Consider the following 18,094-nt stretch of genomic DNA (forward strand, 5'->3'; position numbering starts at 1 on the left):
TCCTGTTCGCAGAGGCCCTATACAGTCAGTTTCCTCTTGGGCCAGGGATATGGGCAAGGGTGGGCAGTACTGGAGGTCTCTCCTGCCTTGCAGTCTCAGGAGTGCCCATCTGTCTGAGCGATGAGCTCTCTCTCTCCCAAGGGGTTTGGTAGCACTCACTCTTTCTTTAAAAGGGGAACAATAAGACCCTTGGGAAGGGATAAGGAGGCAAAGTTTAGATCAGAGATTGAAGGAACGCCCATTCAGAGCCTGCCCCACATGTGGCCCATACATATACAGCCACCAAACTAGATAAGAAAGATGAAGCAAAGAAGTGCAGGGTGACAGGACCCGTATGTAGATCTTTCCTGAGAGACACAGCCAGAATATTGCAAATACACAGGCAGATGCCAGCAGCAAACCACTGAACTGAGAACAGTACCCCTGTTGAAGGAATTAGAGAAAGGACTGAAAGAGCTTGAAGGGTCTTGAGTCCCCATATGAACAACAATGCCAACCAACCAGAGCTTACAGAGACTAAGCCACTCCCCAAAGCCTATTCATGGACTGACCTTGGCCTCCAACTGCATAGGTAGCAATAAATAGCCTAGTTAGGGCAGCAGTGGTAGGGGAAACCCTTGGTCCTGCCAAGGCTGGACCCCCAGCGAATGGAATTCTTGGGGGGAGGGTCATAATTAGGGGGAGGTTGGGAAGGGGAACACCCATAAGAATGGGAGGGGGAGTGGTTATGGGGATGTTGGCATGGAAACCTGGAAAGGAAACAACATTTGAAATGTAAATAAGAAATACCCAATTTAATAAAGATTGAAATAGAAGAATGCAAAGAAGAAATTGAAAAAAAAAGAACATTAAACAGACATTGATATAATATTATGACTATAAAAATAAATTTTGAAACAAACAAACACAAATAAACAAAAAACAAAGAGGTTATGAAATTTGCAGGCCAATGAATGGAACTTGAACTGAGTGAGGTAACCCAGATCCAGAAAGACACACATGGTATGAACTCAGGTATAAGTGGACATTACCTGTAAAGTACAGGATAACTATGCAGACCCCAAGAAAAACTAAATAATGAGTTCCCTCGGGAGCATATATGAATCTCACTCAGAGGGAAACAAAATATTCATTAGCGGTGGATGGAAAGAGGGATCTGCCTGGAATGGAGGGTGAATATAGATATGGGGATGGGGATCAGGTGTGTTTAGAGTGGGGAGGTTGCTGGAGAGGGCTGGAAATGAGAATGAGGGTCTGTGTGTTTATGGTCTCTGGAACTAGGTAGAGACAATGGGTGGGGAATGTTCCTGGAGTCTATCGGGGTGACCCTAGATGAGACACCTTCATGTAGGGGGTATGGAGTGGCCACCTCTTGTAGCCAGGCAGGATATCCAGTGGAAGAAGAGGGATATCAAGCCACCCACAAAACCTTCAACCCAAAATTTTTCTTGCCAAAAGATGTTCAAAGATAAAGATGGAACAGAGTTTGAGGCAACAGCTAACCAATGACTGATTGTCATTGTCATTGTCCACACTGATTGTGCTTTTAAGACCCACACCGTGCTCAGAAATGGTATCCTAGCAAACTTTCCTGGAGCATGGATCTTGGAAGAGAACCCACAACCATCACACCATCACTTTTCTAATACAGCACAATTTCTTACTGCATTCTACATATTTATGTGTACACACACACACACACACACACACACACACACACAGAGAGAGAGAGAGAGAGAGAGAGAGAGAGAGAGAGAGAGAGAGAGAGAGAGAGAGAGAGATGAGGGCATGAATTTGAGAGGAAGCATGGGAGCATGGGAAGGGTCAGAAGGAGGAAAAGAAGAGGAACTTTATCATTACATTTAATTTAAAGAGATATTAATGTTTTATGTTACTATTTGACATTCCCAAAACTGCTTAGCCTTCTGCAGCTTCACAGAAATGTGAATTTAAACTGGTAAGGTATTACATACTCATCAGAGTGGTTAAAATGAAAAAGGAACAATGTGCAATGTATATATGCATGAAAATGAAGTGTTGCCAGGAAACAAATTACTTCTTATGTTAACTAAGAGAATTAATGAAAGGTATCTGTGAGTGGCACTGCTGTTATTCTGTTACCTTGCACTCTCAGAGGGGTGAAAAGTAACCTTTACCCCAAAAGGCTTTGAAGGATATTTAATGGCAAAGGTGTGTTTATGAACTGAGCTAAGTACATGCCTTACCTGGTGATTAATCAACTCTAATGTTACTATAGCACACTAAAGTAATTATCCTAGTCACTGGGAAGCTTTATTGAATAAACTTTATTTCATATACAGGTATATGATTTGCCGTCCATGCCAGAAATTCCCAGTGATCATAAGACTAATGTGCAGGAGTTTGAACAATCTTTGAATCAAACGATTTGATTCTTAAACCCTCTGTTTAGATTGCATGTTGAAACTACTTGAGGTTTTTTTTTTTGTACATTGATCCCACCCTGGGCTAGTTACAACAGGTTTTCAGGGTGAGGCAGTTGAGAGTAAAAGTGAAGTAAGAGCTTCCATTTGTGTATTTTAACAGGTCAGAGTCCACAAAGAAGAAAGATTAAACCACAGCTAGCTGATTGGTCACATACATACCAGCACGTGTTGAGTTAGCAGCTAGCATTATAAAAGCTTTGGGCTGCAAGCTCAGAGGAGTCTCCCTGAGAAGAGAAGGCTGCCATGGATGCAGTCCTGGTTCTGGTGCTCATTCTCTCTAGTCTGCTTCTCCTCTCATTCTGGAGACAGAACTCTGAGAGAAGGAAGCTCCCTCCTGGTCCCACTCCTCTCCCAATCATTGGAAACATCCTTCAGATAGATGTGAAGGACATCAGCAAATCTATTAAAAAAGTAAGTGCTTTTAAAACTTCTTCATTATGTTAAAAAAGATAACTAATCACTTCTATTATTTAACTGTATAATTGTAATGTAAATATTCCCATAGGTTTTTATACTTAGAGTGGCATCGTCAGAAACAGTGGAATTCTATAGTGTATGTAAATTCTTTCTCTGAGCATGTGTGTGTGTGTGTGTGTGTGTGTGTGTGTATGTGTGTGTGTGTGTGTGTATGTGTGTGTGAGTGTGTGTGTGTATGTGTGTGTGTGTGTGTGTGTGTGTGTGTGTGTGTAGGTGTTTGCATGTGTGGGTGAAGATGTCCAATATTGAATTTGAGTGTCTGTTTTAATTGGTTTTCTACATTTCCCTATATCTTCCAGAGAAAGCAATTTTTTGACACATACTTGCAAGGTAATATGTTGTGTATGTCTACACATGTATTCCATACATGGCCTCAGTTTTCATTAAAGGAGTTCCTTTTTTCAGTGGATAGTGATTATGGCAGAAATTCACAACTGGTCAAAATGCAGAGAGTAAGAGACTGTAGGGTACTCTGCCACAAATGTGACATCTATATCACCTGTGACTATTCACTGGGACATACCCTTAAAGAAAATTAACTCTCCAAAAGATGCTCCACCATATAACAAGGACACATGCTCCACTATGTTCATAGCAGCCTTATTTATAATAGCTAGAAGCTGGAAACAACCCAAATGTCCCTCAACAGAGGAATGGATACAGAAAATGTGGTACATCTACACAATGGAATACTACTCAGCTATTAAAAAATGACTTTATGAAATTCATAGGCAAATGGATGAAACTAGAAAATATCCTGAGTGAGGTAACCCAATCACAAAAAAACCACAAACGGTATGCACTCACTAATAAGTGGATATTAGCCCAAAAGCTCGGAATACTCAAGGTACAATACACAGACCACATGAAACTCAGGAAGAAGGAAGACCAAAGTGCGGATGCTTCAGTCCTTCTTAGAAGGGGGAACAAAAATATTAATAGGAGGAGATATGGAGACAAAATTTAGAGCAGAGACTGAAGGAATGGCCATTCAAAGTCTGCCCCACCTGGGGATCCAGTGCATATACATACAGCCACCAAACCCAGTCATTATTGGGGATGCCAAGAGGTGCATGCTAACAGGAGCCTCGTATAGTTGTCTGCTGAGAGGCTCTGCCTGAGTATGACAAATTCAGAGGCAGATGCTCGCAGACAACCATTGAACTGAGAACAGAGTCCCCAATGGAGGAGTTAAAGAAAGGATTGAAGGAGATGAAGGAGCTTGCAATCCCATAAGAACAACGATATCAACCAACCAGAGCTCCCAGGGCCTAAACAACCATCCAAAGATTATACATGGACAGACCCATGGCTCCAGCTGCCTATGTAGCAGAGGATGGCCTTGTGGGGCATCAGTGGGAGGAGAATCCCTTGGTCCTGCCAAGGCTTGATGCAGCAGTGTAAGGGAATGTCAGGTCAGGGAGGTGGGAAGGGGGTGAGTGTGTATGGGGGTACACCCTCATAGAAGAAGGGGGAGGGGGAATGAGTTGGTGGGTTTATGGACAGGAAACAGAGAAAGGGGATAACATTTGAAATGTAAATAAATAAAAATCCAATAAAAAAGACATCAAAAGAGAAAGAGAGAAAGAAAGAAAGAAAGAAAGAAAGAAAGAAAGAAAGAAAGAAAATTAACTCTTTTTCCCAGCAGTTAACAGTTGCCAATAGCTCCTAGGCTAGGTGTGGGACTTTAGGACCAACTCTACACTTGGAATTTGTCTGGCTAGAGATTGCACATGTCTTGTGCATGCTGCCACAACTGCTCTCATTTAATATGTACAACTGCTCTACTGTGTTGAAAAGCACCATTTCCCTGTTACCATTTATAGTGTTTGGGTTTTAGAATCTTTCTATGAGGGTCCCTGAACTTTGGGAGGAAGGAAGTGTCATACAGGTGTCCAATTTAGAGATGATCACTCCATACTGTCTTATCCTCTTCACTTTAACCAGCTGTGGGTCTATGTCTTAATCATTTTCTATTGAAAAAAGAAATGTCTCGGTTCTGGATCCAAGCAGAAAGCGGTTGGTTACTCACGATGTTTGTGCCACTATTGCTCCATTTGGTGTGTCTTATAAGACTGATTGCTAATATTTCTTGTAGAGTCCCAGTTGAGTGAGATTGATGATTTCTTTTCTCCTTCAAAATGGTACATAGCACCTTCCAACACTATAGAAGCTATTATTTATAATGAAATAGGTCAATATTGTTTGTCACCTAGAAAAGCAAAGAACTCAGAGTTCTGTGATCTATCTGTCAGAGGTACTTAAGATCAGTTTGATTACTTAGAAACATCGAATAAGCTCAAGTCAATGGGTATGTTTTATAAACATTGGGGTATTCTTTTAGGGAATGTCAAAGTCATAGAATTATGGAAAGATTAGTATGACTGAGGTTATATGACAAATTTTGTAACACGATGATGGATTATGAACCTAGTATCAGTGGAGCATGATAAATATCTTTAGGGTTTAGAACAGCATTGAGAATGAGGAATTACCAATATTATTTCTTTTCCATGTTGACTTGAGAAACGTTACACAGGAATGTAACTGTGAATGTGATGTGACTAGGAGTTTGAATTTCCTTCCTTCATATATCCACTAGGATGAACTGTAAGCTGGGCTATAAACTGAAATAAATATCCTCTCTCCTAAGAATGTTTTGGTCAGGGTATGTATGTATATATGTATATATATATATATGTATATATATAATCATAGCAGTAGAACTGAAAATAAAGTAGCTAATGAGTTTTTTTATTCATAACTTTACGGCCTAGTAAAAGCTATAGGTTTGGATCAAAATTCATGGGACATTCTTTTATTCGGTCCAGAAAGTTAGATATAGAAATTGAAGAGATGTTTTCAGCATGATGAGAAGCACCTTTAAGTCTATATTTAGAAGACAGATAAAAGGGAATTTAAAATTTTGAGCTTTTGACTTAATTGTAAGCAGCCAGTCCTCCATTAGCTTTTCAAAACTCCATTTAGCAATGTTAAAATTACGCTCTTTGAGATCTTAGTATATCACTAGCATGCTGATGGGTTGTGGAGGGGGGCGAAATTTGAAGCCTTTTCATTTCTTTCTTCCTTTTCATGTCTGAAAACTTTTTCTTATCCCTCTATAACTTGCATTTATATACTTTAAATATCTTCTTAGATCCTTCAATCTTAAACATCATTTTAGAATCTCCAACATTTATAACCTGTATATATTAACTTTAAACATGTTTTCCTCTGTGTGGAACAGTGAACCATGAGAGAAAGCCTGGTCCTCAGTTCAGCTAAAAGCTTGAAACCCCAGAGACCCTGAAGAGATGGTAGGAGCTTCGTCTGATCCAAGTACCAAGTCCCTGTCATATAGACACAACCCCTCATAGATTTGTAAGGGCAATACCCTAAAATTCCTTCCACATGTAGATGAGGCATCCCTAACATTTCAGACCAAGACGATAGGAAAAGAGATGTGACCTGTGGTTACATAGGCTCAAGACAGAGATCTCCACGCTAATGAGGTAACTAGAGGACCAGAGGGTGTTGTCAATATGATTCATTTCCAGACATTCCTCCCTGCAAAAGGTATTTAATCTCAGGCCAACTCTGAGAAGTAGGGTCCGGTTTTACACATCTACTGTCTGCCATGGCAATTACTGATTGGAATCACAGATTGTCTCTTTTTATTGGGATCGGTCATGGGGAGACATGAAGAAGGCCTTTGCTTAGAGACCCGCAGCCTCGTCTCCCTTGGAAGGTCTCTCTGTACTTCCGACCGCAACTGTCACCAAGTTTGCTACTGGCCAAGCCAAGGACTCTCCCAGTGGGACTGACTAGTCAGAGCTCCCTTTCCCCCCAACCCCCAAGCCCCGGGTTAGACACAACCCTTGGGCCTCCAACTCTGTTTTCAGATTTTCCTTGACTCCCGAGTGGTGCCTAGATGACCAAGAGCCTGAGAACTCCACAGCCCTGGTGTTGTCAAATGCTCAAGGACCCCCGAAGCAGCTCTGGCTTTCCCACATCTCAGACTGCCTTCCCACCCTCAGAGATATGCCTCAGCGCTCCATTAGAGCCCAGCATACCCTGCCCTGTCCCTGCTCCCCATGGAGGCATGGGATAAGCATAGTCAAACTCTTGTGTTCTGTCTCCCCAGTAGCCATGCACTATGGCAGAGCAGATACGAGACCACAACCCTATACCTCTGAAGCATTTTTATTTATATTCCTAAATTATTTTCCTCTTAACATCCAAGTTTTATTTTTAACATACTCTAACTTGCATACTTTATCACTTGCATTTGTCAATCTCAAACATTTTCCTAACCCTACAAACATATTTTAGATCATCAGACCTTAAGTTAATTTTACATTTTTATTTATTTATTGTGAGATTTGGGTAGGTGATTATTGAGAGCATTCATGTAAATGAAGGAATTGTAAAAGTTCCATCCTTTAACATGAAGTCTGTGAGCAAGGCAAACCTCTTTGACTTTCTTAAAAAGAGACCTAGTAGCTTTAACTAATGAATTGACTAATGAACTAACACAACAGAGGATTATCTTGAGGTAAGAGCTAGTTGCCTGTTGTTTATTAGCTGTCAATCTACAATTAGCTCAGCTGTCAGTATGATCAGAGACCTGATGAGGATAAATTGTTACCGAAATGACTATGTATCAGTTAAAATGAGAGTACAGAGAGTAGTCCATATATTATTACCTAGAATTAGGGAAGGCTAGAGGAATCTGATGAGTAGGGTGACCCCATAGGAAAACCAGTGTTCTCAACAAACCCGAACCCCTGAGATCTCTCAGACACTTATCTCCCAACCAGGCAATATACACTGGCTGGTCCAAGGCCCCTGACACATACACAGCAGAGGACTGACTGTTCTGCTCTCAATGAGAGAAGATGCACCTAATCCTGGAGAGACTTGAGGTCCCAGTGAATGGGGAGACCTGGCAGGGATAGGGTTTGGAGTTGGGGATGGGGGTGGGGGGATGGGGACTTCCTAATGAAGATGGTGGAGGAGGAATGGGGTGAGGAACTGTTGAAGGGCAGAATGGGAGGCGCATAATGACTGGACTCTAAGAAAGATTAAAGATAATTTAAAAAGATTTAAAAATTAAATAAATATAAATATAAAGCCTTATTTTCTGTGCCTGACGGCCAGAGACTACCTTTGCCCTCAGTGCCACAGAGACACTGAAGGTAGTCTTTGGACATCAGGCCTAGAAAATAATGCCCTGCTCCTTATCTTCTTCCAGCCTTCCCTAATTCAACTTCAGGGGTCCCCGACTTCAGACCATTGGCTGGGTATAAGTATCTACTTCTGTCTCAGCCAGGTGCTTGTTGGGCCTCTCAGAGGGAAGCCATGCTAGGTTCCAGTCTATGAGTACATCATAGCATCAGTAATGATATCAGGCCTTGGATTCTCCCCTTTAGATATGTCCCAATTTGGACTAGTCACTGTACCTCCTTTCCCTCAGTCTCATCTCCATTTTTGTTCCTGTAATTCTTTTAGACAGGAAAAATTCTGGGTCAGAGTTTTTTGGCTGTGGGATGGCAATTCCATCCCTCCATTTGATGTCCTGTCTTTTTAGTCCTGTCTTTCTACCAGAGGTGCAGTCTACAAGTTCCCTCTCCCCACTGTTGGACATTACATCTAATGGCCTTCCCTTTGAATCTTGAAATTCTCTGGCTTCACTTCTGGCCCCATCCCCAATACCTGATCATGTTTCCCTTTTCCCTGCTTCTCCTCCTCCCCTATCCCACCCAGGTCCCTCTCTCCTTCTGTCCTCTGGTTTCCTTTCCCTCCCAAGTAAGACTGAAACATCCTCACTTGGGCCCTACTGCTTGTTAACCAGTTTTGAGTTCTGTGGACTGTATCCTGGGTATCTTTGGGCTAATATCCACTTATTAGTGAGTACATACCATGCATGTCCTTTTGGTCTGAGTTACCTCCCTTAGGATAATATTTTCTAGTTCCATCTATTTGCTAGGACAACTCATGATGTCCCTGTTCTTTTTTTTTTTTCTTCGGAGCTGGGGACCGAACCCAGGGCCTTGTGCTTGCTAGGCAAGCGCTCTACCACTGAGCTAAATCCCCAACCCCATCCCTGTTCTTAATAGCTGAATAATATTCCATTGTTTAAGTGAACTACATTCTTCTGTTGTGGGACATCTCTGTTGCTTCCAGCTTCTGGCTATCACAAATAAGGCTGCTATGGACATAGTGGAGCATGTGCCCTTTTAGCATGGTGGCCATCTTTTGGGTATACACACAGGAGTGGTATAGCTGGGTCTTCAGGTAGATCTATTTCTAAATTTCTGAGGAATCTCCAGATTGATTTCCAGACTGTTTATACCAGTTTGCAATCCCACTAGCAATGGAGGACTTCTCTTTCTCTGCACTCTTGCCAACATGTGTTGTCACCTGAGTTTTTTAATCTTGACCTTTCCAATTGGTATAAGGGGGCATCTCAGGGTTGTTTTGATTTGCATTTCCCTGATGACTAAGAACTTTGAGTATTTCTTTATGTGCTTCTGAGTCATTCAAGATTCCTCTGTTGTGAATTCTCTGTTTGGTTCTATATCTCATTTTTTTTGTTTGTGTTAGGTTTTTTTTTTTTTTTTTGGAGATTAGCTTCTTGTGTTCTTTATATATTTTTATTGAATAGATGCCTTCTATCGGATGGAGAGGTAGAGAAGATCTTTTTCTCAATTTCTAGGTTGTTGATTTGTTTTACTGACTATATTCATTGCCTTACAGAAGCTTTCCATTTCATGAGGTCCCATTTGCCAATTCTTGATCTTAGAACCTGGGCGATTGGAGTTCTGTTTAGGAAATTTCCCTCTTTGCCAATAAGTTCAAGGCTCTTTCTCACTTTCTCTTCTATTATATTGAGTGTATCTGGTTTTATGTTGAGATTCTTCATCCATATGTACTTGAGCTTTGTGCAAGGTGACAAATATGGGTCTATTTTCATTTTTCTGCATACAGAAAGCCAGTTAGACCAGCACCACTTATTGAAGATGCTTTCCATTTTCCACTGTATGTTTTTGGTTTCTTTGTCAAAGATCAAGTGTTCATAGGTGTGTAGTTTTATTTCTGGGTCTTCAATTCTATTCCTTTGATCAACCTGTCTGTCTCTGTCTCAATACCACGCACTTTTTATCACTATTGCTCTGTAGTATAGCTTGAGGTCAGGGATGGTGATTCCCACAGCAGTCTTATTGTTAAGAATTGTTTTCCCTATTCTGTTTTTTTTGCCTTTCCAGATGAATTTGAGAATTGCTCTTTTCACATCTGTGAAGAATTGTGTTGGAACTGGAATTTTGATGTGGATTGTGTTGAATCTGTAGACTGCTTTTGGTAGCATGGCCATTTTTACTGTGTTAATCCTACCAATCCATGAACATGGAAGATTTCTCCATTTACTGAGATCTATGATTTCTTTCTTGGGAGATTTGAAGTTCTTCTCATACAGATGTGCCCTTGTGGAACTGATTTAATTTACTCCAAAATAATTTATATTATTTTTGACGTTTGTGAAGGGTATTTCCCTATTTTCTTTCTCAGCCCATTTATCATTTGTATAAAGGAAAGCTACTGATTTGTTTGAGTTAATTTTATATCCAGCCACTTTGCTGAAGTTGTTTTTCAGCTGCAGAAGTTCTCTGGTAGAATTTTTGGGGTAGCTCATGTATACTATATACTGTCTACAAATAGTGATACCTTCACATCTTCTTTGTCAAGTTTTTATCCCCTTCATCTCCTTCTGTTGTGTTATTGCTCTAAATAGAATTTATTGAATAGATGCATGGAGAGGGGGACAACCTTGTTTTGTCCCTGATTTTAATGGGATTGCTTCAAGTATCATGCCATTTAATTTGATATTGGATTTTGGTTTGTTATATATTACTTTTATTATGTTTGGGTATGTGCCTTGAATTCCTGACCATTGCAATATTTTTAATGAGAAGGGGTGTTGTATTTTGTCAAATGCTTTTCAGCATCTAATGACATAAACATGTGATTTTTTTCTTTGCTCTTTAAAAAATTTATTTTGTTAAGTCTTTTTTATAGTCCAGACTTTTTTTTTTATTAATTTGAGAATTTCTTATATACATTTCGAGTGTTATTCCCTTTCCCGGTTTCCGGGCAAACATCCCCCTCCCCACTCCCCTTCCTTATGGGTGTTCCCCTCCCAACCTTCCCCCCACTGCCGCCCTCCCCCCCACAGTCTAGTTCACTGGGGGTTCAGTCTTAGCAGGACCCAGGGTTTCCCCTTCCACTGGTGCTCTTACTAGGATATTCATTGCTACCTATGAGGTCAGAGTCCAGGGTCAGTCCATGTATAGTCTTTAGGTAGTGGCTTAGTCCCTGGAAGCTCTGGTTGCTTGACATTGTTGTACATATGGGGTCTCGAGCCCCTTCAAGCTCTTTCAGTTCTTTCTCTGATTCCTTCAACGGGGGTCCTATTCTCAGTTCAGTGGTTTGCTGCTGGCATTCGCCTCTGTATTTGCTGTATTCTGGCTGTGTCTCTCAGGAGCGATCTACATCAGGCTCCTGTCAGTCTGCACTTCTTTGCTTCATCCATCTTGTCTAATTGGGTGGCTGTATATGTATGGGCCACATGTGGGGCAGGCTCTGAATGGCTGTTCCTTCAGTCTCTGTTTTAATCTTTGCCTCTCCCTTCCCTGCCAAGGGTATTCTTTTTCCTCATTTAAAGAAGGAGTGAAGCATTCACATTTTGATCATCCGTCTTGAGTTTAGTTTGTTCTAGGGATCTAGGGTAATTCAAGCATTTGGGCTAATAGTCACTTATCAATGAGTGCATACCATGTATGTCTTTCTGTGATTGGGTGATATTTTCCAGTTCCAACCATTTGCTTACGAATTTCATAAACTCGTTGTTTTTGAGAGCTGACTAATATTCCATTGTATAGATGTACCACATTCTCTGTATCCATTCCTCTGTTGAAGGGCATCTGGGTTCTTTCCATTTTCTGGCTATTATAAATAAGGCTGCGATGAACATAGTGGAGCACGTGTCTCTTTTATATGTTGAGGCATCTTTTGGGTATATGCCCAAGAGAGGTATAGCTGGATCCTCAGGCAGTTCAATGTCCAATTTTCTGAGGAACCTCCAGACTGATTTCCAGAATGGTTTTGCCAGTCTGCAGTCCCACCAACAATGGAGGAGTGTTCCTCTGTCTCCACATCCTCTCCAGCATCTGCTGTCACCTGAGTTTTTGATCTTAGCCATTCTCACTGGTGTGAGGTGAAATCTCAGGGTTGTTTTGATTTGCATTTCCCTTATGACTAAAGATGTGGAACATTTCTTTAGGTGTTTCTCAGCCATTCGGCATTCCTCAGCTGTGAATTCTTTGTTTAGCTCTGAACCCCATTTTTTAATAGGGTTATTTGTTTCCCTGCGGTCTAACTTCTTGAGTTCTTTGTATATTTTGGATATAAGGCCTCTATCTGTTGTAGGATTGGTAAAGATCTTTTCCCAATCTGTTGGTTGCTGTTTTGTCCTAACCACAGTGTCCTTTGCCTTACAGAAGCTTTGCAGTTTTATGAGATACCATTTGTCGATTCTTGATCTTAGAGCGTAAGCCATTGGTGTTTTGTTCAGGAAATTTTTTCCAGTGCCCATGTGTTCCAGATGCTTCCCTAGTTTTTCTTCTATTAGTTTGAGTGTATCAGGTTTGATGTGGAGGTCCTTGATCCACTTGGACTTAAGCTTTGTACAGGATGATAAGGATGGATCGATCTGCATTCTTCTACATGTTGCCCTCCAGTTGAACCAGCACCATTTGCTGAAAATGCTATCTTTTTCCATTGGATGTTTTTGGCTCCTTTGTCAAAAATCAAGTGACCATAGGTGTGTGGGTTCATTTCTGGGTCTTCAATTCTATTCCATTGGTCTATCTGTCTGTCTCTGTACGAATACCATGCAGTTTTTATCACTATTGCTGTGTAATACTGCTTGAGTTCAGGGATAGTGATTCCCACTGAAGTCCTTTTATTGTTGAGGATAGCTTTAGCTATCCTGGGTTTTTTGTTATTCCAGATGAATTTGCAAATGTTCTGTCTAACTCTTTGAAGAATTGGATTGGTATTTTGATGGGGATTGCATTGAATCTGTAGATTGCTTTTGGTAAAATGGCCATTTTTACTATATTAATCCTGCCAATCCATGAGCATGGGATATCTTTCCATCTTCTGAGGTCTTCTTCAATTTCTTTCCTCAGTGTCTTGAAGTTCTTATTGTACAGATCTTTTACTTGCTTGGTTAAAGTCACACCGAGGTACTTTATATTATTTGGGTCTATTATGAAGGGTGTCATTTCCCTAATTTCTTTCTCGGCTTGTTTCTCTTTTGTATAGAGGAAGGCAACTGATTTATTTGAGTTAATTTTATACCCAGGCACTTTGCTGAAGTTGTTTATCAGCTTTAGTAGTTCTCTGGTGGAACTTTTGGGATCACTTAAATATACTATCATGTCACCTGCAAATAGTGATATTTTGACCTCTTCTTTTCCGATCTGTATCCCCTTGATCTCCTTTTGTTGTCTGATTGCTCTGGCTAGAACTTCAAGAACTATATTGAATAAGTAGGGAGAGAGTGGGCAGCCTTGTCTAGTCCCGGATTTTAGTGGGATTGCTTCAAGTTTCTCTCCATTTAGTTTAATGTTAGCAACTGGTTTGCTGTATATGGCTTTTACTATGTTTAGGTATGGGCCTTGAATTCCTATTCTTTCCAGGACTTTTATCATGAAGGGGTGGTGAATTTTGTCAAATGCTTTCTCAGCATCTAATGAAATGATCATGTGGTTCTGTTCTTTCAGTTTGTTTATATAATGGATCACATTGATGGTTTTCCATATATTAAACCATCCCTGCATGCCTGGGATGAAGCCTACTTGATCATGGTGGATGATTGTTTTGATGTGCTCTTGAATTCGGTTTGCCAGAATTTTATTGAGTATTTTTGCGTCGATATTCATAAGGGAAATTGGTCTGAAGTTCTCTTTCTTTGTTGTGTCTTTGTGTGGTTTAGGTATAAGAGTAAATGTGGCTTCGTAGAAGGAATTCGGTAGTGCTCCATCTGTTTCAGTTTTGTGGAATAGTTTGTATAATATTGGTATAAGGTCTTCTATGAAGGTTTGATAGAATTCTGCACTAAACCCGTCTGGACCTGGGCTCTTTTTGGTTGGGAGACCTTTAATGACTGCTTCTATTTCCTTAGGAGTTATGGGGTTGTTTAACTGGTTTATCTGTTCCTGATTTAACTTCGATACCTGGTATCTGTCTAGGAAATTGTCCATTTCCTGAAGATTTTCAAGTTTTGTTGAATATAGGTTTTTATAGTAAGATCTGATGATTTTTTGAATTTCCTCTGAATCTGTAGTTATGTCTCCCTTTTCATTTCTGATTTTGTTAATTTGGACACACTCTCTGTGTCCTCTCGTTAGTCTGGCTAAGGGTTTATCTATCTTGTTGATTTTCTCAAAGAACCAGCCTTTGGTTCTGTTGATTCTTTCTATGGTCCTTTTTGTTTCTACTTGGTTGATTTCAGCTCTGAGTTTGATTATTTCCTGCCTTCTACTCCTCCTGGGTGTATTTGCTTCTTTTTGTTCTAGAGCTTTTAGGTGTGCTGTCAAGCTGCTGACATATGCTCTTTCCTGTTTCTTTCTGCAGGCACTCAGCGCTATGAGTTTTCCTCTTAGCACGGCTTTCATTGTGTCCCATAAGTTTGGGTATGTTGTACCTTCATTTTCATTAAATTCTAAAAAGTTTTTAATTTCTTTCTTTATTTCTTCCTTGACCAGGTTATCATTGAGTAGAGCATTGTTCAATTTCCACGTATATGTGGGCATTCTTCTTTTATTGTTATTGAAGACCAGTTTTAGGCCGTGGTGGTCCGATAGCACGCATGGGATTATTTCTATCTTTCTGTACCTGTTGAGGCCCGTTTTTTGACCAATTATACGGTCAATTTTGGAGAAAGTACCATGAGGAGCTGAGAAGAAGGTATATCCTTTTGCTTTAGGATAGAATGTTCTATAAATATCCGTTAAGTCCATTTGGCTCATGACTTCTATTAGTCTGTCGACATCACTGTTTAATTTCTGTTTCCATGATCTGTCCATTGATGAGAGTGGGGTGTTGAAATCTCCCACTATTATTGTGTGAGGTGCAATGTGTGTTTTGAGCTTTAGTAAGGTTTCTTTTACGTATGTAGGTGCCCTTGTATTTGGGGCATAGATATTTAGGATTGAGAGTTCATCTTGGTGGATTTTTCCTTTGATGAATATGAAGTGTCCTTCCTTATCTTTTTTGATGACTTTTAGTTGGAAATTGATTTTATTTGATATTAGAATGGCTACTCCAGCTTTCTTCTTCTGACGATTTGCTTGGAAAGTTGTTTTCCAGCCTTTCACTCTGAGGTAGTGTCTGTCTTTGTCTCTGAGGTGTGTTTCCTGTAGGCAGCAGAATGCAGGGTCCTCGTTGCGTATCCAGTTTGTTAACCTATGTCTTTTTATTGGGGAGTTGAGGCCATTGATATTGAGAGATATTAAGGAATAGTGATTATTGCTTCCCGTTACATTCATATTTGGATATAAGGTTATGTTTGTGTGCTTTCATTCACTTTGTTTCGTTGCCAAGACGATTAGTTTCTTGCTTCTTCTAGGGTATAGCTTGCCTCCTTATGTTGGGCTTTACCATTTATTATTTTTTGTAGTGCTGGATTTGTAGAAAGATATTGTGTAAATTTGGTTTTGTCATGGAATATCTTGGTTTCTCCATCAATGTTAATTGAGAGTTTTGCTGGATACAGTAACCTGGGCTGCCATTTGTGTTCTCTTAGGGTCTGTATAACATCAGTCCAGGATCTTCTGGCCTTCATAGTTTCTGGCGAGAAGTCTGGTGTGATTCTGATAGGTCTACCTTTATATGTTACTTGACCTTTTTCCCTTACTGCTTTTAATATTCTTTCTTTATTTTGTGCGTTTGGTGTTTTGACAATTATGTGGCGGGAGGTGTTTCTTTTCTGGTCCAATCTATTTGGTGTTCTGTAGGCTTCTTGTATGTCTATGGGTATCTCTTTTTTTAGGTTAGGGAAGTTTTCTTCTATGATTTTGTTGAAGATATTTACTGGTCCTTTGAGCTGGGAGTCTTCACTCTCTTCTATACCTATTATCCTTAGGTTTGATGTTCTCATTGAGTCCTGGATTTCCTGTATGTTTTGGACCAGTAGCTTTTTCTGCTTTACATTATCTTTGACAGTTGAGTCCATGATTTCTATGGAATCTTCTGCTCCTGAGATTCTCTCTTCCATCTCTTGTATTCTGTTGGTGAAGCTTGTATCTACAGCTCCTTGTCTCTTCTTTTGGTTTTCTATATCCAGGGTTGTTTCCCTGTGTTCTTTCTTGATTGCTTCTATTTCCATTTTTAATTCCTTCAACTGTTTGATTGTGTTTTCCTGGAATTCTTTCAGGGATTTTTGTGTCTCCTCTCTATGGGCTTCTGCTTGTTTATTTATGTTTTCCTGGAATTCTTTCAGGCATTTTTGGGATTCCTCTCTGTAGGCTTCTACTTGTTCTCTAAGGGAGTTCTTCACGTCTTTCTTGAAGTCCTCCAGCATCATGATCAAAAATGATTTTGAAACTAGAACTTGCTTTTCTGGTGTGTTTGGATATTCCATGTTTGTTTTGATGGGAGAATTGGGCTCCGATGGTGCCATGTAGTCTTGGTTTCTGTTGCTTGGGTTCCTGCGCTTGCCTCTCGCCATCAGATTATCTCTAGTGTTACTTTGTTCTGCTATTTCTGACAGTGGCTAGACTGTCCTATAAGCCTGTGTGTCAGGAGTGCTGTAGACCTGTTTTCCTCTCTTTCAGTCAGTTATGGGGACAGAGTGTTCTTCTTTCGGGCGTGTAGTTTTTCCTCTCTACAGGTCTTCACCTGTTCCTGTGGGCCTGTGTCTTGAGTTCACCAGGCAGCTTTCTTGCAGCAGAAAATTTGGTCTTAACTGTGGTCCCGAGGCTCAAGTTCGCTCATGGGGTGCTGCCCACGGGCTCTCTGCAGCGGTAGCAAGCAGGAAGACCTGTGCCGCCCCTTCTGGGAGCTTCAGTGCACCAGGGTTTCAGATGGTCTTTGGCTTTTTCCTCTGGCGTCCGAGATGTGTGTGCAGGGAGCAGTCTCTTCTGGTTTCCCAGGCTTGTCTGCCTCTCTGAAGGTTTAGCTCTCCCTCCCATGGGATTTGGGTGCAGAGAACTGTTTATCCGGTCTGTTTCCTTCAGGTTCGGGCGGTGTCTCAGGCAGGGGTCCTGCCGCTCCTGGGCCCTCCCCCACCGGAGCCCAGAGGCCTTATACAGTTTCATCTTGGGCCAGGGATGTGGGCAGGGGTGAGCAGTGTTGGTGGTCTCTTCCGCTCTGCAGCCTCAGGAGTGCCCACCTGACCAGGCGATTGGGTCTCTCTCTCACCGGGTCTGGGAGCAGAGAGCTGCTGCGGGCCGGGATCCCCGGGTGTGGGACTTTCGGTAAACACAGAACGTGCCCGGTCCTAGAGGAATTCTGCTTCCGTGTGTCCCAAGCTCACCAGGCAGCTTTCTTGCAGCAGAAAAGTTGGTCTTACCTTTGGTCCCGAGGCTCAAGTTCGCTCGTGGGGTGCTGCCCACGGGCTCTCTGCAGCGGCAGCTAGTAGGAAGACCTGTGCCGCCCCTTCCGGGAGGTTCAGTGCACCAGGGTTCCAGATGGTCTTTGGCTTTTTCCTCTGGCGTCCGAGATGTGTGTGCAGGGAGCAGTCTCTTCTGGTTTCCCAGGCTTGTCTGCCTCTCTGAAGGTTTAGCTCTCCCTCCCACGGGATTTGGGTGCAGAGAACTCAAACTCGTTGTTTTTGATAGCTGAGTAATATTCCATTGTGTAGATGTACCACATTTTCTGTATCCATTCCTCTGTTGAAGGGCATCTGGGATCTTTCCAGCTTCTGGCTATTATAAACAAGGCTGCGATGAACATAGTGGAGCATGTGTCTTTTTTATATGTTGGGGCATCTTTTGGGTATATGCCCAAGAGAGGTATAGCTGGATCCTCAGGTAGTTCAATGTCCAATTTTCTGAGGAACCTCCAGAATGATTTCCAGAATGGTT

At 41.3% G+C, this 18,094-nt stretch overlaps 1 protein-coding gene across 8 annotated transcripts in view; it reads left to right on the forward strand.

Moving 5' to 3' along the window:
• Cyp2c55 (cytochrome P450, family 2, subfamily c, polypeptide 55) overlaps positions 1–18,094 on the forward strand; it is a 73,425-nt gene that overhangs the window by 25,588 nt on the left and 29,743 nt on the right. For 7 of the 8 annotated variants that reach the window (XM_087641612.1, XM_087640953.1, XM_087641771.1 and 4 more), the window contains one exon: positions 2,566–2,876. In XM_087641612.1, coding sequence (XP_087497738.1) covers positions 2,709–2,876 — 168 coding nt within the window. In that variant the 5' untranslated portion in view covers positions 2,566–2,708. Of the gene's footprint in view, positions 1–2,565; positions 2,877–18,094 lie in introns of those variants that run through there. The other variant, NM_001419527.1, reaches the window with a different exon arrangement.

Source organism: Rattus norvegicus, chromosome 1, assembly GCF_021556685.1.
Source record: "Rattus norvegicus strain SHRSP/BbbUtx chromosome 1, alternate assembly SHRSP_T2T, whole genome shotgun sequence".
In the NCBI taxonomy this organism is placed as follows: Eukaryota; Metazoa; Chordata; class Mammalia; order Rodentia; family Muridae; genus Rattus; species Rattus norvegicus.